General features: G+C 41.4%; 1 protein-coding gene across 1 annotated transcript in view; it reads right to left on the reverse strand.

The window, feature by feature from the left end:
* The window catches only part of ncor2 (nuclear receptor corepressor 2), a 179,667-nt gene that overhangs the window by 80,945 nt on the left and 74,062 nt on the right, over positions 1-24,660 (reverse strand). The window contains exons 5-8 of the mRNA XM_088935499.1: positions 21,514-21,696; positions 12,310-12,423; positions 6,534-6,590; positions 3,867-3,919 (exon numbers count right to left, since the gene is read on the reverse strand). Of these exons, the coding sequence (XP_088791625.1) occupies positions 3,867-3,919; positions 6,534-6,590; positions 12,310-12,423; positions 21,514-21,696 (407 nt within the window). The remainder of the gene's footprint in view (positions 1-3,866; positions 3,920-6,533; positions 6,591-12,309; positions 12,424-21,513; positions 21,697-24,660) is intronic.

The following is a 24,660-nucleotide window of genomic DNA, read 5'->3' on the forward strand; positions in this document are numbered from 1 at the left end:
TCAGTAGTAGCCTCTTCTAACTCAGCATTTCCCATTTTGCATGAAATGCTGAAATGAAAATGTGAGCTGCAAAAGCTTGAGCCAATGAAGGAAAACAGACTGTATGTAAGCTCAATGTAACTGTCAATAAATAAACACCTTTGTCTATTCTTATTCTTTGTCAACACATACATGGAAAATCTAAGTGAAGCGATCAGAAATCTCACTCTGATCTCTAGTAAAGCACAGCAAAAGCATGTGGACTAAAAACAGAGGCTGGAAGGAGAGAACTTCTTGTATCTCAACTTTCAACTGCTGCATCTTAACGCACCCGATGAATTTTAAACATTTAAGCTGATTGTATTGCTGATTGTATTTTTCTAAGCTTATGCTTAGAAGGATGTAGAAAAAAACAGCATTGAAAACCAATAAGTACAAATATCAATTAAAATGAAGGAATGCAGAAACAATTCTTATTCCTCATTTGCTCCCCAGGAGGCTGAACTTTGTAGTGTGCAGACATACAGTTTGTGTGTATACCCTACACTCCCCCGCAGATGGAGACACTCTGATATTACCTTAGTTTATGGTTATATAAATAAAAATACAATATTAATAATGATCATGTTAAGAAAAAGCTATTAGGAAAATTGTTACTATTGCTCTAAAGCAAAAAAAACAAGATCATTTCTTAAACATAGCATAAAAAATTCACATAAATGAAAGCTGCTAATTTTAAATTGCTCCTCTCCGCGTGGAACACCACCTGCCACTCCCTACAGCACATACCCCAAAGGACAACTCCTCGATCATCATATCGTAGATAGAAACTGTGGAAACTCCTTGTTTTCTACTGTAGTAAAGGCCTCCTGAACCTCTGCCAATCTCCAGACATTTGTGACAGCACAAAGTGGATGAACTTGAAATAGCTCTGAAAAACTGCAAACCCGGGGAAAAATAGCCTGCACTTAAAGCTCAAATTTTCAATTAAAGGTCACAGAAGTAATCAGCTTATAAGGAGTCATTCGTCTCAGGCTTGGCATAAAATGGATTTTTTGACACTTAATCTCTGTCAGCAGTAAGGTCAAGTTCTACCTGATTAATGGAATCTTAGTCCACATTAATTACTTCAATAATGTGGCCATAACCTGCAGAGCTGTGTTTGCCTTGAAAGAGATGAATGGAAAACCTGATGGATATCAGCATCACACGACCACATGAGCTGAACCCATATCCTGGTGGGTTTGGATTTGGGAAGCATGGTTTGTGGCGAGGAGACAGCTTAGAAAAACAGCAAAAGAGATAGAGCAGCCTCGTCTAACAAGTGTCTGGAAGAGACTCACGGCTGAGAAACAGAATTTGTCAATAAGGAATGAGACGGCACATTACACATAGTACTGCCTATTTTCCGTAAGAGGCTTTTCAGTGATGCTGCACCTATTCTGTAGTTTAGAGTTAAAACTATTTGAGTTTACATCCGTATGTCAAGGCCCAGAAGCGAAAAAGGTAACACCACATATTCACCTCCAGGGAGTACATTTCTGCTTATTCAGAGATGTCAAGAAGAACACTGTAGTTGCCTCTTGAAGCACCATAAGTCTAGGACCTCCAATACTCTTCCATTCCCAGGTTCACCTGTTCTGTGCTCATGACTTTCACCTCGTGAGCCTTAAGGTTTTTGGAAGTAAGGAAGTAGACACGACTGGGAAGCGAAGAACTGCAGGGTGAGCCCTGGTACTCCTCTTACACGTCAGGAGATGGTGCCAAGAAAAATGGGTGGACAAAGCTCTGCCTGTTCGGTGATCAAAGCCCAACTGAGGTATTTAATAACAGAGGCCTTCATAGACCCAATAAGCATGAAGATCAAAGGGCTGGAGCGAAGAAAAAAGTTGAGGGTAAAAGCGAATGAGTTGGCACTTGACCAGTCGTTAATTAATTCCCCCTAACTCTTCTCCTAAATAGACCGACAGATTTGGGTAACAGTGGCTTTTCCTCTTCAACCCAAATGTCACAATGGATCTTTAGAGACCGGGGCATCTGTATTGGAACAGCAGAGAGAAAGACTGGGTGGCAGTGCTGACCACCGGTCCAGTTGGATGATCAAGTATTGTTTCTGCAGAGTGCTAAGCGCCACCCCTGGTGGCACTAGGTTCGACGAGACTCGGGGAAAGTGTGGTACTAGTGTCTTGGGGCTAAAAAAAAAACCAACAACCAGTGTGTCACAATTTTACAATGTGTACAAAATCTACAATTGTCATCAAACAAAGAAAAACCTTTAACCCTATGCAGGACCTTATCAAAACAATGTTCACAGAAGTAGCTGGAAGACTTCGGGAAACATACTCGGTACACGGCACTCGTCAAACAAATATGGACTCTGAAAATCTGTCTGGTGTTCAGCAGCTTGAAACTGTCTCGACCTTGGCGACTTGCTACAAACTCAAAAGGCAGCGAAGCATTTTGTGCCTTAGTGCGATAATTCTCGCTTCTTCCAAATTCAGCTCTGCCAGACAGGCAGGATCAACGTTGCTTTGATCTGTTGTGCAACCACAGCTGACACCTATAATGCCTTAAAACACATGGTGAACCATTACACTCAAGATGAGTATGAGTCATGCAACACATGCATGCAAAAGAAGTCTCAGATTCTCATTCAAAATGTGCGTGTGATTGTATGCGCCCTTATGCACACAGAAGAAAACACTGCCCTTTGCAATGACCTCCTATCATGCTCAGCCTCACATCACACACCTTTCAAACTGGATCATCCCAGAAGCGGAACCCTTTCAGAGTTTTCAGTGCTTTGCATTTTTTCTCTTTCTAGATTAGGAACCAACAGTATCTATTGTACATAGTGATAGGGAAACAATTCAGGGTTATACAAAACAAATCCAATATTGTTGCTGCTGGTTAGTTTTGAAAATGTGAAAAATAATGTCCCTTATTTTAGGGATTTATCATCTAAATTTTATAAATTGCATGTAAATAAGCTGCAGATACCCAAACTTATGTAACAGCATTAATCACACTTTTATACCGTATCAAATAAACTACTGTAATTTCACACACAACCTTACCCCAGTTTGCTTGCGTTAGCATAATTTAATATGACACCCGTGTTAAAGACACTTAGTTAAAATCTTCTCACATTTATCACGGCCAATCTTGCACAACGCAGTCAAGAAGCATTACTGAATTAACAATCCAATTTGCATACACTTGCATATAAATCAGCAGAAATGCTGGGTTCTATAATGTAGCATTTTTCCCCCCATCTCCAAAATCCAAAATACTTTCAATTAAAAAAATCTACTACTAAAGTACAAAATAGTTGCAATACAGACATGTGACAGTGGTTTATGGATTTGCCAACTCACCCTTGAGAGCTGGAAAATCAAAACTCTAAAACTGGAATCATTAAAGACATTTTCCTTCTCTATTACAAGAAAAGGGCTTACCACAAGCTAATTTAAGCACAACTGACCCCATTTCTTTTCAAACATTTTTCTAAGTAAAAAAAACCTCAATAAGCAATTATTTATGTGGTTTGAAATGCTGTGGCGCTTCAGAATACATTAAAAATTAATTTTGTAATCTGGACACATACAACAGAGCTCTAAGAGCATTTTGGCTTTCGGAAGGACGGTACAAAAAAGTCAAGCTGAATCACAGCAAGTGCTTTCGTTTATTGAAAAATAATTATACCCAAAATAGTAAAGAAGGTACTTTGCAGTGGGCATTTCGGGTATTTTTAGAAGCAACCCCTTAAAAGAAATTGACAGGATTCTAGTTCAGCTTTAGAAGATGAGAAATCAAAGAGGCAACATTTTCTGCGTACATCAAGTTGTCCCCTAACCTGACATTGTGGATTATCACCACATACTTACATTTTTATGTTTTCATGGTATTGCTTGGTGTCTGAAGGCTGGTTGTAGAGTGGCTGGAAAAAATGAAAAGATGAAAGCATGAACAGAACAGTCAGACATTTCAAAGGGCATACTCTATGGATCTGAAAGAAGAAAGTTTGTTTCATCACAAGAAGGTTGGGAAGCATCTATTCCCAAAAATGTTAGTTTCTCTTAGCGAGAACTGACATTTGTATTAAATGTCTATCCTACCTACCCAACTATCAATCTATTTGTGTGCTCATCCATCTTTTTTAATTTAAATCTAGTCTACTTCAGCAAATATAAAACTATAGCGCAATGAACTGAATGCTGTTAATAGATTTAAATTCCTTGTTTGCGGTTTTTGGATGATCAACTGAGAGATATCCTTGGGGAGAAAAAAGCTCTGTCACTATAATTCAGTCTGGAAAGACTTCAGACTTCAATGGCTTTCCAAGAATTCATTACAAAGCATCACAAGACACTGGAGACCGCTCCTTTGGGGGAACAATGAGTATCATTCTGGGAGCGTGGCATGTACGCCGACAGGAAACGAAAAATATTTCTCTGAAACTGAATCTAGACATTAAGAAAAAAAAGGAGTAGTTCATACAAACTTGATAAAAAAGTCACCCTATAAGCACCATATCTGGCTGTGATATGAGCCAGTTCCTTTGCAAAACAAGATATACACTAACATGACCTCACATTTCACAGCTACTTCTCTTGACTGCCATTATGTCCCCACTACAGAGAGCTCTGTAGCAGCCTACTAGAATTTCCTGTTCATCTTGCTCCTTGGGTCTGTACAGTGTTTCACTTTGTCCACCACTGGGGTGCTGTCCCTCCAGCCAACTTGCAGACGGGATTGAGGCTCAAGGAAGGAAAGTGCTACAGTACATGATGTTATCAAAATGTCCTCCTTTTTCAAACTGGGTTTATGGGATCTTTAAAGACCGTGTAATATGGACCAAGGATTAACATCTCGTATAAAGAACAGCTCCTCCTGCAGCATGCATAACCTCAACTTTAAAATCTACTGTGGACCTTAAGTTTTAATTGATTTTTATAAAAGTAAAACAATGGACAATTACTGCAAACATAAACTTTTATGTCAGTGTGTGGAAGGGTCACATTTGTAAATTAACTGCTTTTCTGTAGCAGGCAGCTGCTCAAGTCAACGAGATCTCCGATTCAACAGCCTAACTTGTGAAGATAAAACCTTTTTTTCTGTTTTGGGGTTTTGTTCCATTTAACACAGCCCCAAATTTGTTTTTTTTTTACAACTGCGTTCCAAACTCTTTTATGCAGTTTACAAGTCAATGACAATGGTACTTCTGTGAACCATTAAGAGTTTCTAAAGATTCTTTTCTAAAAACAAAGGAAAAAGGTCAATTTACAAATCAGATTTCAATTCACCTACTGGAAAGGTTGGTTTTGAGAGTAATAATAGTTATTTTTCCCTCTTGCATTTGGATTGTATTTTTAACCCAAAAGGTTCGCATGTGGGAGGAGAGATCCACGTTGCCCACTACTGAGGTGTTGCCCCCACCTCAAAGGTACAAAAGATAACTTCCCAGTCAGACTCCGAGTGCTGTGATACTTCCCGAGATATCACTGACCATTGTGGAGCATAATCACTACTGCTCATTTCTTAGTGGCTTGAAAATAATAACATAAAAACCGATACTGATAGCCCTACTTCTAGGGTTGCTTCTAAGGATGGCTATAAAAGGATAAGGGAAGAACTGTCCCCTGCAAACATGCTGGGGATACACAAAGTCATTCTGGATTCCCACATCTGGATAAACACACAGACTGGCTGAGTGATATTTTACATGCTAGATATGTTCACACAGGCTCAGTAAAGAAAGGGAAAGCGCGAGGCATGTGAGCCAGGGCAGAGCAGGGTAACCATGCATTCATCTGACTTACCCCTCAATGTGTTATCTTGCAAGTCACGGGTCTAACCACAAGCAATATCACCAGCCTAGCTACTCACACTACAGCAATCTCCGACTGTTCAAATGGCCCCACATGGCCACAGTTTATGAAGCTCCAGTGTTGCTATAGTAGGACAAAACAATCTAAACCCCTCAAGTTGGCAATCTGATAAAATATACGATGTCTGACCAACTTGAAAAAAGTTAAATGAATAATATACTATTTTGGGTATTGCACTGTTAAAGGAAGATATACCAACCTCAAAAAGCTCTTCCTTTTTTAAGATAACATCTTTATAGCTCTAATGTCAGAGGCCATAATTAGTTCTTGGAGAACTGCACCAGCATATCAATCATCATTGTCATAATACTCCCAATTAAGCAACAGTCAAGTGCCACACACCGTGCAAACCACCGTCCTGGCACAACAAACCAGAAGTTGTACATCAGTAATAAAAAATGACAAAGCCTTCCTCTGGACAGCTCAATCTTATTTCATCAACCTCAACACCTCAGTAGCCCTTCCCTTGTCAGACTGTTCCAGCACAAGAGTTTTCAGAGGGTTTTTTTTTTTGTTTTTGAGACTCTAAACCCACAGAGTAACTCTTCCTCCTCTCTACACACAGCAACTTGTGCTCATCTCAGCGCGACGCGAGTCAGAGCGAAAAAGGGGGCTGGGCAGGTGTCCAGCACTTTCTCCCATTGAAAGAGACGCGCAACTCACCAGCTCCACACGGGGACCCAAGCCCTCCAGGATGCGATGGGCTTCTTCTGCCTTTTTCTGCCCAGAATGAAGAGAAAAAAAAGACCAGAATCAGACAGTTATCACTACCTTCTTCCCATTCGCACAGTGGTAGTACTGTGGCATTAAGAACGTAATCCTGGACAGTAAATGCCGCTAATAATCTCACCTTAATCAGGGCCACTGTGTATTATGATTATAGCTTTTAACAGAAAGCACCTCTCTACAAACACACAGCCTATTGCAGAGAAAAGACTTGTCACCTTCAGAGTGAGTACTGAGACGAGACAGCACTGTAATTTACAGCCTCATCCGGTACAGACCTGCTGACAACACCGTCAGCGAGGAGGACAGAGGAGAAGCCCTCGTTTTCCCTTTGTGCTTTACAGTGTCTCCGCAGGTCAAAAACTCTCTCGCGCCAGATCTGAACGAACGAGCATCACATACGGTACTACCAGCACCTTCTCCTGTGTCTTTTTTTTTTTAATTTCAGCTCCCACAGCCTGGTACCGTCTCTCCCTCACCACCACTCTGTTCATTCATTGAGTCGCCTCCCCTCAGCGACAGCTGAATTCTCTTTCACTTTCCGTCCCACTTCATTTCCTTCAATTACCTCAGCAGTATCAGACAGAGTGAGAGTGAGAGAGCTGGAGAGCCCGTTTGAGAGAAGAGTGGGGGGAGTGCAGGTTGAGCAAGCGAGTGAGAGAGAATTGCCCTTTTCTATTTTTCATCAGCCACTACCCCATGTGGTTTTGGTTCAAGTGCTAGGTCCCTCCTCGCTGCTCAGAACACCTTGAGCTCTGGAGACAAACAAGAGCAAGTGTCACAGACAGAACCACGGTTACTAATCAGTGCCAGCGCAACCTACACAGGGTCATCGCTGGAGTTATTCTGAATAAAAGATGATTTCTGTTGGGGTTTTTTTTTTAACAACCCAGCTTTTTTTTTTGCTAGAAATAGGACAGCCTCTTCCCTTTTCTCCTTCCAGTCCAACAACACATTGCTGCACTTTAAGGTCAGGAAAAAGAGGAAGACCTTTTTTTTAATACATTTTAACTCTGGTATGATCAAGGTCGGGTAAAGGTACAGGGATAGAAAGGAGGGTAAAAGCATGGCAGCGCGCAGACAGGCGTAGTTCAGCACCATACCAAAAAGTGCATTTGATTAGAATGGGAAAAATCCCAGGAAAACATGGATTGTCCATTGCTCTTTACATTCAATCAAGCATGGTGTCAATCACTGCATGCCACTGGTCCTGTCTTGGGGCCACTGCTTTTTATCACTTATATTCTTCCTCTTGGTCAGATTACACACAAACTTGGTCTTCAGTTCTATGGGGATGATACTCCGATTTCCGTTAAAACCTCTTCCCCCCTATGATCCCCTGCCTTTCTCACTTCTCTCGATGCATGATGGCTGACATGAACATTTCTTGTAGCTAAATGGCGACAAAACTGAAATTTTACAGCAAAGGTCAGCTGGAAAAGCTGGAGAGCTACACAGTAATTCACTTCTACATTCACCCATCAGCCGTAGTTATGCTCGTTGCTCACCTGTCTTTTAAACCTCATGTGAAAAAACTGAATTACGAGCTCATTACACACAGTGTCTTTTTATTGCCATGCAGGATGGAGAAGACTACGTCATGTTACTTTAGAAAGACTTTCGCTTATTATTTACAATACAAATACACACGGACCGTATAGACACCTGACTGCAACCACAAAGCACCAGCTTGGACATTTATTCAAAACCACTCAAATCTTCATAGAGGAGTTGGAAGTTACTGGTTTGAAAAACTGTCAAATTCAGTGATGGAAGCAACACCATGGTAATGTTTTGCCAAACAACAGAGAGGCAGGAATTTGCATGGTATCACATTCCCGTGATAGAAAAGATTTTCAGTTTTAAGGATTTCATAAAACTTCCAGCCTTACAGTAACAAGTCTCTTTCTCATCTGTTTCAACAGTTCCTCAATGCAAGTTCTGCAGCTGCTGAATCCTTCTCCAAACCAGGGTCTGCTGCCTTTGTTCGACATATCCCAAAGAGTTAAGGGACGTTTACTGTACTAAACCCCAGCCTTCCAGCACTGCTCATTCAAACTCAAACAGAGGATGTTTCTGCTTAGTATTTACAATACAAATACACACAGACCGCATAGACACCTGACTGCAACACACCAAGCACCAGCTCGGACATTTACTCATAACCACACAAACCACGCAAATTACAGCGCAAGTCTCCAAGACTGTTGACACCAGCGCTCTAATGCAAAGCCTATTACAACGATTTAACAAAGGCCAGTTTGCTGGTGACAAAATAGCTTTAGCCAGAGTGCAAAATGTAATGCACAAACATCAGCTTAAAAAAACAGAAGAGGCAGCTATAATCAACTCCACAATAACGCTGATGTAAACGAACCCTGGTCATAAGCTTGATGTGCATGCATTTCAGTAAACAGCCCATGCCAAGAAAACTGTTTAAGACATAGAAGTGATGGTGTGGCCCCCTTGTGGCCAGAAGTGATCTTACTACTACAGCTGATTTTTCTTTGTGACTGACATTCAAAAGGGTGCTCGTCAGCCTCAGAGGAGAGAATCTACGATCAGCATGTCAAAAAAAGTATTAAGGAGATACAATCATCATACTCAACTTAAGAAAAGGGAACTAATTTATAACAAAATACAAATATTCTAATGAAGTCACATAATACTGTTTAGAGAATACAGACTTTGGCCTGCTTTTTCCAAGAGTAGGTTGTGGTTTGAATTCAGGATCAGCTGTGGTTTTTGTGCATCTAATGCAGATTATGTAGGGTTAATGCAAATAAACACCTGAGTAAAGCTGAATATTGAATAATGAATCACACCATTGCACTTTCTGTATTTAATTCTCTAAAAATATTACATAAGGTAAAAAAGTAACAAGTTTTCATGATTTTGGGAAGCTAAGGGACTGCTTGAAGAGGTTTTTTTACTCAGTTACTTCAAAGCAGATGTAGTACATGTGTAGTTCAAATCCTACTCTGGCCAAGTCACTCTGAATAAGACCAACAGCTGATGAGCACTCGTCATAATCATTGTTATTATTAAGGTGTAACTCAACATACTGAACTACACTGATATAAATGGAGAGCAAGAATTTGGACTGGTCAGGGAACTGTCCCACTATTTAAAGAAGATAAACACCTATCCTCATCATCCCCTCTGCACCCACTAAATGAGACAAGTTGAGCCTACAGTAGGTCCAATTCACTCATCGCCTGCTAGGGCACCTTGTGACTCCCCAGCGCCCAGAAACAGGTACATAACACACCTGTGCCCCCTAATCAAAAAATAGTAATAGAACAGAAGCTTACAATGAATTGAGACCCTGTACCTATAAATAACCACACTTGTTGGGGGAGGAGGGCATGCAGACTGGCTATTTCAGAGAAACAGGAAAAAAAACAATGAACCAGAAGAGTCAGGCAAGATGCTTCCTTAAAATAGCCTGCATGTCCTGAAACAGCTGCCCTCCCCTCAAGAAAAAAAATCAAGGGCTCTGCAGATCGAAGACAGCCAGAGGCAAACGGCAGCACTATTCCCTGGAAAGCCTGCAGCGCCATTCTGCAAACACTCCCAGAAGCTGCGCCGGGCTGAACCCAGCCTGGCCTGGTTTTAATTTCTAGAAGTGTGGAAACGGCTTGACGCGAGAGCGGAGCTGGCAAGAGAGGCGAGGATCGGCCAAGGGGGACGCGCGGATCTCCGGGACCAGGGGAGGCCCGGGCAGGTCCGTTTCTCGCCACACCAGCGTCTGTGCCGCGGCCCCTCGACAACAGCCATCCGTCTTCCAACACCTTTGTCTCTCCAGACCGCCGTTCAGGAAGGACCACCAAAGCCACCTAACCCCCCTGCTTCTGCTTCTAACGCCTCAGCTGAAGTCAATGTCCAAAACCTCCTCCACCCTCCATTTCTGCGCCCTTGTTTTGTCCAGCTTGCCCCACGATGCCACCCACACAAGACAAGATGGACAGCTGCATATGTGAAGCTACCTGTCTTGATAAAGACTGTGTGTGCAATGATCCCAAAACCTGTCCCCCATAAAACTCAACTCCGCAGCTGCTTCTATTCAAAGGCATTTGGTAATTAGAGTCCCTTATAAGAGCAATTAACCTATCACTTCCAGTAGCCCAGCACAAATGACATTATCACACATTACCTTTTTTAATCACTCATTAGTGTTTTCTCTCTAATTCCCAGCTTAGCACAGAAAGGTGAACGACAATATGCTGCAATACCTCAGTTATCATATCCTCTGGGAATGAAACTCCATTATCATTAAGCCGAATGATTCTTGAAAAAAACACATTCAGAAATTGCGTGGAGGGTTTCCGAGGTAACCCTGCCTTGCGAACGCAACCACTTGGGATCCCCTTACGCTATCAAAAGCAAATCAGTGAAGAGGGGGCGCAAGGCTACCATGTCTGCCCCTGTCAGGCATGAGCTTTGCCAGTCGGCCGTCACTGTTACTCAAGCTCCTCAGAAAGGAGCATGTATTTAATGCTGTGTTTGACAGCACTCCAGTAATTTTATTACCCCATTATGTCACCCAAACGACCAAAAAACAATACAGATCATAAGGCAGGTAAAGGCGGGAAAGATATAAAGTGAAGTAGCTTGTTCATTTGGGTTAGTGCATTCTATATATAAAAACCACTTTAAACCATTCACACAAAGTGAAGACTTCAGGCACATTTGACCTTAATTTCATTAGTAATTAATGACACTTCAGTTAACTGAGGCATCATTACGCACGCACCATTCAAAGTGTGCAATGCGTGGCCATCCATTTCATCTCCCCTGTAACCCACAATGTCAGCATTGCTAAGAGGAGCATTGCACTGGAGAGAGGAGGAAGCTCACGCTCAGGGCCTCAAGTTTATCGGTATCCGATACTGGGTACTTGTGCAGGAAGCTCATGATGCCATGATGGCTGACCCCCAACAGCCCAACCCTGCCAGCCCATGCCCTTTGGCATGTCAGCACTTCAGGACCCTGGCTCCCGCCAGCTAATGTCTTCACACCAGCTTAAGATGAAACAGACTGCACTGATCCTCCTAGGGTCTCGGCCTGCTCCTCTTCCTACTAGGTTTTAATCAAAGAGCCTAACGTAACTGCAGCAACTCAGTTCAACACAGCGCGATGAAGGCCAGCTAGCTCATACGGGGACATCCCCTTGCGTTTGCAGTGATGGCACTGATGACAGACCCGCACTGGCACGGAACTTGGGGGCAGCTGATGTGGAACAGTGGCTGCACTGTGCTGTGCTCAGACCACCCCATGCATTTGAAACAGGCTGCAGTTCAGACCCTGAATGGGAAGGCTCCTTCACCTTGCCGCCAGGGATGCATTTTAACATTAAGAGGTTTAACTGGCAAAGCAAAACCTTGCGATGAGGTCAGATAACTTAGCCTGCATCACAAAGAGCAGTCTTTAACCCAGCGCTGATGCAGGGAAAGATTTCCATGCATTCAGGTGTTGGCCTTGATTTTTGGATGAGTTTTCCCTCCCCTTCTTCTCACACGGAGAGCGTTTTCAAAAGCCCCTGGCTGACCAGAATTCCCTGTGCCTGTTTTTAAATGCAGGCCTGTCAAATTTCCCCCTAACTTTTCCAGGATTCTCCCTCATACCCCCCCCCCCCCCCGCCATTCGAAAAGTCCAGCGCTGTGCAGGTACGGATCAGACTGGGCGCCGCCCAGAGGCCCGGTGTGCTCACCCGGTTCTCGTCGTAGATGATCTGGACCAAGCTCCGGTGCTTGGCCTCGCTGGGCGGAGGGGAGAGAGGCCTTTCCGGCTCCTGCGGTTTGGCAGCTTCCTCCTCCAGCTGTTGCTGTTTTGAAAAAATGATAAGAGCATAGCAGAACAGCGACGTTATTCAAGCTCCTTCACTCCATTTTGTCCACATGCTGTATGCCGCGCTATGAACTCCGCCCTGGAAGTGTTGGTATTCATTTTTTTTCTTCTATAGTATCTTGCAAAGGAAGGTAATCAATGGAGCTTCATGAGCTGATTGCTTTGGAATCTAAAGAGAAAAGTCTTTACAGAGGCAATACAAGGAAATATGGTAACATGCTAATGGGCTTTGTTTTTTTAAAACGTTTCCAGATATTAATACATTAACTATATTATAGTAAGCTACAATAGCTCTTGAATCACCATTCACCATTCCACTAATTGGACACAGACTATTTGCAGAAGCCTTTCTTATCCCAGGTCCAAAATTACACAATACATGAAGGGCCTCTTCCATACAAGTCACAACATTTTTCTGGAAAGAAACACAAATTTGCTCTGCTTCGAGAACGTTTCCAAGGAAACCCCTTGTTTTCAGCCACTGCTTAAACCTCCTTGTCAGCAGAGATGCCGGCTGAGAAGTGATAAAAGGCAAAAAATTTAATTATTTTAAATTGCTCTTAATTCCACAGGGCTCCATTAATTAAAGGGTTTCCATGGCATTATATAAACAAGCTTTAGTGACAAATATCTGAGATTGCCTTGCGTGAGCCTGGTGTTGCATGGTGAGCACATTTTTGCTAAATGAAAATTAATGTCTAGAAATAATGAATATTGTTTTAAACAAAGGACAATTCTTTAAGCCTTAATCATTCCTTATTACTACACTGAACAATGCATACAGATTCATTCTGCTTTTATAGTATTTTATCCCATTTCGGGGGAATTTCCCAAAGAAATTCAAGAAGTCAAAGACCTTAATAAGCATTGCTTTATTCTTCAATTTGGACATTTTTAGCCACTACATCGTTAGTTTCTTTTCATTAATTTAAGAAATGGTGTGCAAATAATTAAGTGGTAAAGTGCCTCATATTGCAAATGACTTTTTCAAGGACATTTATACTGAAATCGTGTCATGTCTGTTTCCATCTACAACAACTAAAATGTAGTATCAAAATACTTTAGAAAAATCCACACTTCAAATGAATTCCATTTTATATGTACATTATAAGCAAAAGAACTTTATATAAATTGACTACACAACAGATAAATCAAAAGGAAGCTATTTCTTCCAATATCATGTAACACCCACCTACTGTATAATACCACAGATTATCCACACACAGTTTAGGAATGAACCTAAAGTATATTCAATTATATTGCTTCTATCTTTCCAAATAAAGGCACTGTAGTATCTGCTTTCTAACTGATAAATTTGTGCTCTCTTTATTTCATCAGCCATTCTTCACTAAGCAACTGCGCCTTTGAGGGGGGAAAAAAAAGCAAGAAGTGTGAATAAGCATTAATAATTAAACAAATTGATAATAAATTACACATCATTAAAAGAGGGGGAACTTCCAATAGCTATCTTCTGCAGTGACGCAATGTAACAAGGTTTAATAGGGTTTAAATCTCATGGTGTAATAGCCTCCAATTAAAAATTACTGAGCGTTTTCCAACTCAGAAGTCACATGAAATATGAACTCTACATCAAAGGACACCTTCTCCTCTTTATAATGACAAACCGGACTGCAGTGTAGCCCTGAGAATAAACCACATCTTAGTATATAATGAATGAAGGCAAAATGAAGGGCTTCACTTTCATTATGAGGATGAAAATAAAAGGGATTTAAAAACGGGGCCCTTTTGCCTAACTCGTAACACATGCTTTCCACTGACACATTCCTGCAATGACAAGATGTGTACTAAATGCAAAAAAGTTATATTTGCAATGGCCAAGTCTGATGGTTTTGACTATGTGCAAGATGCTATGTTTTTTGCATATAGATGCAAAAAGGTCATTCTCCATTCTACACTGCATGGCAATCTCTTCTCATCTGCAATCACACTGTAGTCAGTGGAGCAGAAGAACCACTGTGCATCTGGGAAGGTGCAGCTGAGCTTTTGGATGAGCTTTGGAATCTACTGGTTTCCTCATCTCTGCTGCTGTGTTCCAATGCTTTCCATGTTGTTGTCAAGGACTGCACCCACATACTGTACTGTATATGCACTCAGCTCTGGTAAAAGCCCACCATCTGTGGCTCATATCTATGGAAAGCAGGCTCTTAGATTCAATGCGTGTAAAAAACATTGACACGAAAAAAAGAAAGTTTAATAATCCTGACCATTCAGCCCATTTTATTAATCAGGTAATTAGCACCTGAGCTACTCAAGAGACCTTAAGAAATTAGTGCAGACATCATAAAATCTAATCAATGCAGTACCCACCATCCCCCATGGTCTCCAGACCAGAAGTGAAAGAACAGACCTGGTTAGGGATTTATTTTAACATACTGAACAGCTGCAATCTCTCGAATGCACTCCTGAATAAGTGGACATTTCTTTCCCATGGTGCATCACAACCTTACCCCTGTTAAATAGTTGAGCACCTCACTCCTTTGGCCTTTGGCCTTTGGCCAGGGGGAGGATGTGGCAGCCCTCCTATGCCAACACACACTGTCAAAGACACCGGGACAAGGGAAACTGGAACTTAAAGAGACCTCCTGGTATTTCGGCTTGGGCTAGCAAAGTTCAGACCTGGATTAAAGCTCCACCTGAAGCACTTGCTTTTTCCTGAGGTTTAAAAGTATCAAAAATGTACAAATCCTGCTTTTCCAAAGAAGCTTCTATGCAGACTCAAGGTATACTGATTAGAACACCGTTAGTCAAGGCCTAAGCCATGAGCTGACTTCTCGATCTCCTGCCCCTTCTCCATGTGCTTGAATCCACCACATGCATTGCCTGCCCAGGAACAGATGGCAGATGCTTCCTGAGTAAGGCCTCACAAAGGCACCGGAGCCCTCCCACTACATGCGCAGCGAGCACGATCATGCAGGCAACACCACCTCAACTTGCTTGGATTAAATAAGTGATGTGCTAACCTGCCGCGAACTGCAGGCATTTGTGAGAAGCTGGAAAACAGTACTGAATCAGAAGGATTAATAACATCCAACAGGCAGATGATGCATGTACAGTAGCACACACCCTGGTCACGATCAGTCTTTTAAAACATCCACTACAAAACTTTTTTTGCCATACTCATCTATAGTACAGTATTATCTGCAAAACCATTTAAAAACCATTTAACCAACCCCTCAGGATTCTTATAAAAAAATGCCCAGCTTTAAGAATTGACTAGTGTTTTATAACTACTAAGAAAATGCCAGGCAAGGATATGAACACAGTGCTCAGATGCCAAAATCCAACAAATTTTATGTTGATGGTTTTATGTTTAATTTAATTGTTTGGCTCACTGCTGCAGGCAGCTATCCAATTCATGATCCACAGCTATGAGGACGTTCATTAATTTTATAAAATAATACAAATGTACATTCCACAGTCACAAAATCATTTAAATATTAATTCCAGGCAAAAAAAAATAAATACTAGTGCTAAAATCTCTACAGTGGGGGGTTAATTCAACTTGATGTAGAAAAGACTCCATTAATATGTTATTGAAAAGAAAAATTCCACAACTTTCTGGGAAATGTATTTATGGAAAGTTACAGAGTATATGACCTTAAAATGATGATAAAACATTAAGAGTTTGTGGAAAGGATTCCTCTCACTGGTCCTGCACTGGACATCACATCCATTTAGCTGCCCAGTCCTGAAAACCTGGGCTGAGTGTTTGAAACTGTGTGCTCCTGAACACAGCTTCAGGCGCAAAGAACAGCTGGTAAAAAGCACAGGATTGTAAGGAATGGACACAATCCTGCTCAGCTACGAGATATCCTCAGAGGGCAGCCAACAACTGGAGATCCCGAGGCAAGTAAGCTGTGTTTCTGCTCCCAGAGCCTGTATAACTATAAGCCAGTAGTCGCTACACTGCCGAATAAAACATTCATTTTTGTTGCCTGCGGACTGGACAATGCTTACACAATGGGAATGGCCTTTGACCAGGTATCAACACACAGGGCGCAAGCAATCCTCTCCTGTTATCTACTACCCAGGGAAAAAAAAAATACAGTGTTTGCATAAAAAAGGAAGCATAACATACAGTCTTCATACAAGTCAATTTGGGAGACGTTATCATTTATTTTGTTTTTCCTCATTAATTCAGTAATAGAAACACCTCAAGGAAATGATTTAATTTGAGCCAGGGGCAATACTGGGGCGGAGCGGTGGCTCTGTGGCTAAGGATCTGCGCCTGTGCCTGGAAGGTTGCCGGTTCAAATCCCGCAGCCGGCAGAGGAATCCTACTCCGTAGGGCCCCTGAGCAAGGCCCTTCACCCCAAACTGCTCCAGGGGCGCCGTACAATGGCTGACCCTGCGCTCTGACCCCAAGCTTCTCCCACTGTCTGTGTGCTCTCATGGAGAGCAAGTTGGGGTATGCGAAAAGATGAATTCCTAATGCAAGAAATTGTATAGGGCTAATAAAGAAACATTAAACTTATGTGTTGGTTTAAATATACTGTGTCCATTACACGTCCTGAAGTTTCCATCAGTACAACACGAATTTGCTTCAGGTTCCCATCACCCCTTCTGTCATAAAAATGCGCACACAGCTTGTAAGGAAACTCCTGTCGGTTTCCTGAAGCACAGCTGTTCGCTGTTCACCTGTCCCGTCTGAGGCCAATGATTTTCCATTTTTAAATTAACTAATTTCTGTGTTTAGCTACATTCACGTGTACTTTTTTTAGACACTACAGAACTGCAATATGTGAAAAGCTAACTCGTGCAGAACAAAACAACTGTAAGACCATACATTTCAGAGCTCAGGGATTTCAGAGTCACTTTTTAGTTGACAGATTTTTACGTGTGTGACTAAGGACTAGACTACAGATATCCAGGGACTGAATTTAAAACAGCTCTGAGCTCGGAGCTCAGAGATCAATCCAGGCAACGTAATTTAATTCCAGATTTATACCACGTTTATACATTTTGATTGCCAATACCAAGAGCTTGGAGATCAAGGACAGAGCATCTGAACACAGTAATATGCTGACTGGGGGTGTAGAATATTATGAATTGTACCCCATTATGTCTAAGTCCTTCCTATACACCAAAGCTGCTACACCAGAACATGTTCTTGAAAGAGCATGAACACTCTTGAAGGACTTGGGCATCGGGGGTACCACCAGAAATATTCTCCATGGTATGCACTGAATTCACCGACACATTGCATGAGCTAGACTATACTATATTTAAGTGGATATATTTAAGTATATACACCCATCTTTTCTGCAAATAACACAATCAAAAGGAATAAAACATTAACAGTATATGAAACAAAAAAACGGGGAGGGTAAAAAGTTAGAAATGGGCAAATATAAAAATACCTGCAATCATAGTTTAAGGCTGCAGGGGACAGAAGCTCATTTATACAAATGCATAATGGTGTGAGTTGCTTAAGAAATCATGAAATTAAATTTGCGATGGGGAAAAAAAGACAAATTCAGTTACTCTGTGTATTCCATTGACTATAATCAATACAAAAAAAAAGGCAATGTGGCTACCAGGAATAACCACAGCACGTAAGTTTAATTCTTAATGATACAGATATTTGTGCTAGATTAAATATCTTTGAAAAGAAACTAACCAAAGATATTCTGTGTGGAGCACCGCGACAGATTTAATTAGTGATTGTTAAAAAAAATGTAAAACTTTTGTTTAGAACTACACCACGTCTCCTCTACCTAACAATATAACAGCAACAGGCCGCAGAACATTCAGAGTGAGAAGAAACGGATAACCCCCGATTTAGACTTCATGGCTGAGTCAGGTATGTCTGCATATTAATATTCGTTTTGCATACCACACCAGGTTTCAGGAAATATTTGAAAGATGTGGTAGAGACAGTGCGTGTTGTGTGTACAGCTGTGGGAACTCTTGCAGGGAGTTACACTAATGCAATAGTTTCATTACACACCAAGGGACCTGCAATTCTCTCTCTGACATTACAGGGGGTAGAATACCTCATTACAATGTCAAAACATGACCTTGTATGAAAAAGATGTACTCGTTGGTATACCCCGGCTCCGGCACGCTACACCTCTCATTGTCATTTGGGAGGCAGCTGAAACATTGCAGTTCGAGACGCCATTTCAAACTAGCTGCAGAAACGGGGTCAAACCTATTATTAATCAGGCAGTCAATCAAGTCAATCTTCATTTACAACTAAGACCTGCATACTCCTTTACACAGCTAGGAATTCCCTAGTTATCTGCTTTTCTCGTCATCAAGCATACCATCCCATTACGATGTGTATAAAAACATAAGGAAGGACGCACATAACAGGAAACCATTCGTCCCATCAGGCTCATTTGGTAGTGCATAATTATGGATGCAAAGATCTCACACAGCCATTTCTTGAAGGAATCCCAAGTATCAGCTTCAACCACATGGTTGGATAGCTTGTTCCACACTCCCAAAACTCTTTGGGTAAATAAACGTTCCCTAACCTTGGTTTTAAATGCCCTTCCACATCGTTTCCACTTGTATCCTCTGGTTCATGTTTGTGATTTCGGATGTGTGAGCTAAAAGTGCTTGCATAGGACTGTCCTCTCCCATACCTCAAACATTTCATAAGAAAAGAGAAAACACGGCAGTCAACCTCATACAGTATCTCCGCATTGGCAAAATACAGCCGCGCTGTAACCTAAATCCAGGCCTCTCTCCCAGAACTATTAAAATAAAGCTTTACCACACTTCTTAATTGCTCCAGATGTTTTAAAGCTTGAGGAGGCAGGGGGGGAAGAAGGTAACTGCAGCTTAAAAAAAGAAGTTGTTTTATTTTATATGGTGCCACAGTCTTCTCCGAAATCCCTTGCTAAGCCCCACTTCTCCCTTCCTCCCCATCTCCTTCTGTACAAAATACAGGTGTCTTTGATTTATGAAACTGTGCAGTGAATTGCTGCCAAGTGTGGGAAGGAGGAATGGGAGTCAGGCCGTATACACCACTGGGAAGAAAAAAGCCCATTAATAAGAAAGTTGCTGCGGAATGCTGTTTTATAAAACATGACATGGCACAGAGCCAACGGGGAGTCAGTTAGGAAAGAATTTGAGTGGTTTAACAGGCACAGAAAAAAACCTCAGCCGTAATCTCTTGCTCTTCTGGGAAGGTTTTATTTATGGAGTTATACATTTTTAACCTAGTTTTTAAAAGTCACTTTAATTGTCGTGTTCAGAGGCAGTGCACAGATGCGTCTCGAGCAGGGAAAAGAGCTATTATTCCAAATCACATTACCGCAATGCATCGGCTCGCTCCGAAATTCACACACTTCAAGACGGAAAGCCAAAGAAAATTATACTTTTCAAGAACTATTAGCCTCAGTTCCCGGGAGTGTTTTCTGAACTGCTGGCAAGAGAAGTAAACGTGGCAGTGTTAACCCAACTCTCGGCAGGTTCCAAATCTTCCCGATTTCTCCACAGTACGTCTGTTTATCCAAGCACCTCTAAGCTACTTGCACAACTAGGTGCAAGGAGCCAGATTTAAATTCTGACTTACAGCACTTCCACAGCCTGATGTGCAAATCAAGTCAACAGCACACGTGGCCCGCAGATTCACAGGAAGCAGAGCAGGTCTGGGAGGGTGACGTGGGAGAATGCACCTGGTGTTTTTGGAGGTTGCCAATAGCCCTACCCCTCCACAGAATAAAACTGTAACTGAATACAAGAGCTGTGCGGCACCCACCTGGATCATTTGTAACTCTCTGTGCAGCACACAGGTGCTGTCCAGACTGAAAGCAGGGTTAATAAAACTTGCTAGTGGACAATATGCTAGCTTCTATCCAAGAGAATTCCCTTTACTTTCAAATCTTGTGTCTTTTATACAACTACAACTGTCAAACTCTAATATTTGTTCTTGCATAACAGCCTCCTTTGTGTCTGCATTTTTGTACTAGAATGTAATTTCTTTGGTAAACTTGCTTAAAAATTGTGTTGCCTATAAAATGCTGTTCTTTGTAATCTTAAAGACTTGTGATCTTCTTCCAATTTACAGTATGGAACACTAAAACTTGTTTGGCTCTCATTACAACTCTTCTACTGCTGTTTAAGTTCTATCTGAATCCATCTCAGCATGACCTGGGATAAGATGAGATTTAATGAGGTGATGTAAAAAGTGGAGTACACCAAGGATCTCTACTAGGACCACTGCTTTTTTTTAAATTTAGATCAATACGCTAGATTATGTAATAGTCAAGAAACTAGGTTTGAAGAAGAGCAACTACTTAAAAATTTAGATGAGATTCAAGACTTGGAAAACACTTGGCAGATGACAGTTAATGTAGATACGTGCAGGGTTTTGCACACAGATAGCAAAAACAAATACACTGTGGGAGAAGCCGAGTTAAAAGAGGCTACCTATGAAAAAGACTTGTGTGTTTAAGTTGAGACACTGTTTACATCTTTTAAACAATGTGGGGAGGCAATTAAAAGGGCAAACAAAATATACATATATTTATAGGGATCTTATGTTAAAACTGTATAAACACACAAGCAAGGCATCTTTTAGAATAATGTGTACCATTATGGTGACTACACTACAGTATAAAGAAAATATTGCTGCCCTGGAATCAGTCCAAATAACAACCAGATACAGTACATTATGTGGCTAAAGGGAATTTTGTACACTAACAGGCAGAAGAAATTTTCAGTCTTCAAAAGAGAAGACTACGATGGGACCCAATTCAGGTATTTAAAATCCTCAAAGGCATTTACAAAGTCTACCCAGAGGTATTCTTCAGGATGAATATTGAAACAAACCAGAAGGCACAAGTCAAACACATGGGGAGGTGCATTTAAAACCCAGAACAGCCCAGATAAAAGGGCTGAATGAAACCCCTGATTTAATTAACTTATTACCAAATTGGCCATATGGGCTGAACGACTTCGTTTTGCTCGTAACCTCTCCTTCACAGTCGGCATGTTAGAATAAACTACAGCACAGAAGAAAAACAGAGAATTTACCAGGGAACAGAAAGTAGGGACGTTCTAGGAAACGGAACTGCACTATAGCACCAACCTGTTTTTTTCTAAGTTTGCAGATCTGCTGCTCCACCATAGTGATCTCCCGATCCACTCGGTCCATGTTTTGGATCAGCTCCTCCTTGGAGAATCGGGCTGGTACCAGATCAAGTTCACCGTCCATCTGGGCTGGACTCACAGGGGAGATGGGCTCCAGCTTCCCGAATGTACTGTTCCTCTCCTAGAAAACAACAAAAAAAGGTTGATTGGAAACTTCAGAGATTCACAGTCATAGCTCAGCAAGCCTGAGAGGCTGCCTACAGCACAGTAAAACTACCAGAGGTTATGAAAATGATTACGCAGCACATGGCACTTGTGCAACCAAACCTTGGATGCGTTGTAGATTGTTTCTCCCAATTGCAAAATAGGACAAAGACATTATTACGGCAAAGAGAAGCTTCTTGTAAGAAGAGGTTAGAAGTACTAGAAATGACTCTTCAAAAACAAGAAGGAATCAACCCCCAGCAAAAGCAAGAGCAAGAGTAAACGGTTTCCTTATGGCTGTTGGGTTGTTTTCCCGTGACACCTAAATATAAATCTTTTACGTGACGGCCACCAACCCGAAACAGAACTCAAGACAAGCTTTCGTCAAACATTTCTTAGGTTAGCAAGATACCACTGTTCCCGAATGGTGAACCATGACTGAAAGCTGTTCTTCCCTAAAGACTAACCTACAATAAAGATCAGAGCTTCAGGACAAGGGCAGGCTAATGACAGTGATCACTCAAAACAATTCACATACTGTATAAATCAATAAATCCTCCAACTGTGCCCGAGCGAGACATTTCTTCACAATGTTCAAGGACAGCTTTCATAAGCCACTGTATACACTTTTGCGAACAACAAATATACAGCTTTAATTCACTTTGACTAAGAATTAAACATGTTATAGCTGTACCACTTATTAGATTTTGCTTAAAAAAAGTATTATTTTCTTTGTACATGTATGCAAACTATAATTAACTCCAGCAAAGGAGATGCCTTCATTTGCACCCCAATACAAGCGCAGACGCATATAAAACAAATAAATGTTGATAAAACGCACAAATAAAAGTTTGTTGGAAGGAGCTTCACTGTAGGTCAAGCAGGCCTAACAAAAAATTGCAGGAATCAACACGAACCCTTGATTCCATATTGTGGTCCAGACCACATCAAATGAGCAAAGAAAATTTATGACAACTTGTTAATTAAATCAATGGAAATTTACTTAAATTAAATAAAAGCTTCCGTGTCTGCATGCAGCTCAATCATCAGATGAAGTGCTTGCACTGAGCAAGCACATATTCCTTTTTGAAGTTTTCCACACCTCAACCAAAACTCAAATGAAGGGCTTTTTTTAACCAGCAATAGTTAATGTTTTGAAACAAGGGTTGAAACAAAACTTCTCTAAAGTCCTCTAAAAAATTCAAATAAAACTATATTTTAGGGTGAGATTCTGACTTGGAGGCGATCCCAATGTTGGCTTCACAATATTGGCTCCTGAAGCAAGCACAGACACCACATGTCTGAACCTGTGGCTCCTATTGTACTGCAGCAAGGTCAGACTGTATGTCGTTAAAGGAACCAGAACACTTACAATATTAATACAGTATCTGAGACCTGGAAACATACTGCAGGACAGCACAAACAGTGTAAAACCTCTCAAATCAGGATAACAATCCCTGGCCTGAATTCAAAGGCAGGCTTACCCACCCCAAGAAACCAGGGCTCTGCGGATCTCTCCCAGTGGGGGTGTGCTAGGTGGGCACTGTCATTCACTTCCTCCTGCAGGCTGTGGCTCAGGAACGCACCCCTTTCTCTCAAAGCCTCTTCTCACCTCACCCAGAATCACACTGCAGCTCCCTACACTGTTGTCCCGCCCCACAAACCCACCACCGAAGCCTGCCCGGCTCTCACAGCGGAGCCGGCTCAAAAGCATCACGTTTCAAATTTCGACGCCATTTTCCACAAGCTATGATGGCCTTAACTCCGCATTTCAAGAACGGCTCGTTAAACTGCATTTTAATGGATGTGCTTCAGACTCAAAAACAAAAATATGATAAAAGAGGAAATTAAATTCAAAACGTCTCCTGCCTGCCCACCCTTCCCCCCTGTATCTTTAGGGGTAAAAGTTTGACACAAGTCGCGTTTACTAACCTTAACTGAAGTCCAGTTAGGTGCGAGGTGAATAGTTTTGGGGGGGGGGGGAGGGGGGGTGGAGGAAAATCAGGAGCATGCTGTGGTAATTCTAGCTCCACAGGAAGCCTATCCTCTGAATGTCAAGGGGAAAGTCATTTTATGCCAATATCAGAGACAGAAGGGTGTGCAAGTATCGCCTGTCTTTTACAAAAAGCCCAAGCCCTGTCATGCAGCATAAATGGACTGTACTCAGAGAAACTTGTTGAAGGACATGCAGTAGGTCAAAGCAGAGACTGTGGTCTGTGAAAACCTACGTGTCCATTAAGCACAAGAAGAGAGACAGTTTTACAGTATAGCTGTGACCCGGTTAAGCTATGCTTCATATCACGTTTCTAACAGCTAAAAACATTACCAAGTTACCTATATAAAGTTTCACTGGATCCTTCTGTGCTATAAAAGCTTACGTTACTTACACATTACCAGGATGCAGGATTTACTGTACACATACACATTACATAAAGTAAATTCCTTAACCCTGATGAAACTATAGAAGAAGAAAAAACTATATAATGGAAAGATTTACAGATTAGATTGTTTGACTTGATTAAAACAATTCTAAAAGTGTTGTACCGTGATCATCAAACCATTACACAAAGCGAAAGCACATTCATCACGATTAAAGTCCAGAAAACACGAGGATCACATTCACATCCCTGTAGTTAGTGTTTTGTAAATCTTCCCCTGGCAGGGATTACACGTTCTGGCACATCTGAGGAAGGAGTCTTCCAGGCAGAACTTCTCCAGGTTTTTTGGGTAATCTCACACACACCGAGTGTATATTATCTAGATTTATGTATTTCAACAAAAAATACTGTTAGTGTACACACTGTACATTTTGGGAAACAAACCACACTTCATTTCTGGAATTCATTTTATAATTTCTTGTCTTGTGTGAAAAAAAACAACACAGGGGCTTTCAGAGGTAAATAATTACACTTTCAAAAACCAACTGGTTTGCAAGATCTCA

This window comes from Atractosteus spatula, chromosome 17, assembly GCF_055471065.1.
Source record: "Atractosteus spatula isolate fAtrSpa1 chromosome 17, fAtrSpa1.hap1, whole genome shotgun sequence".
In the NCBI taxonomy this organism is placed as follows: Eukaryota; Metazoa; Chordata; class Actinopteri; order Semionotiformes; family Lepisosteidae; genus Atractosteus; species Atractosteus spatula.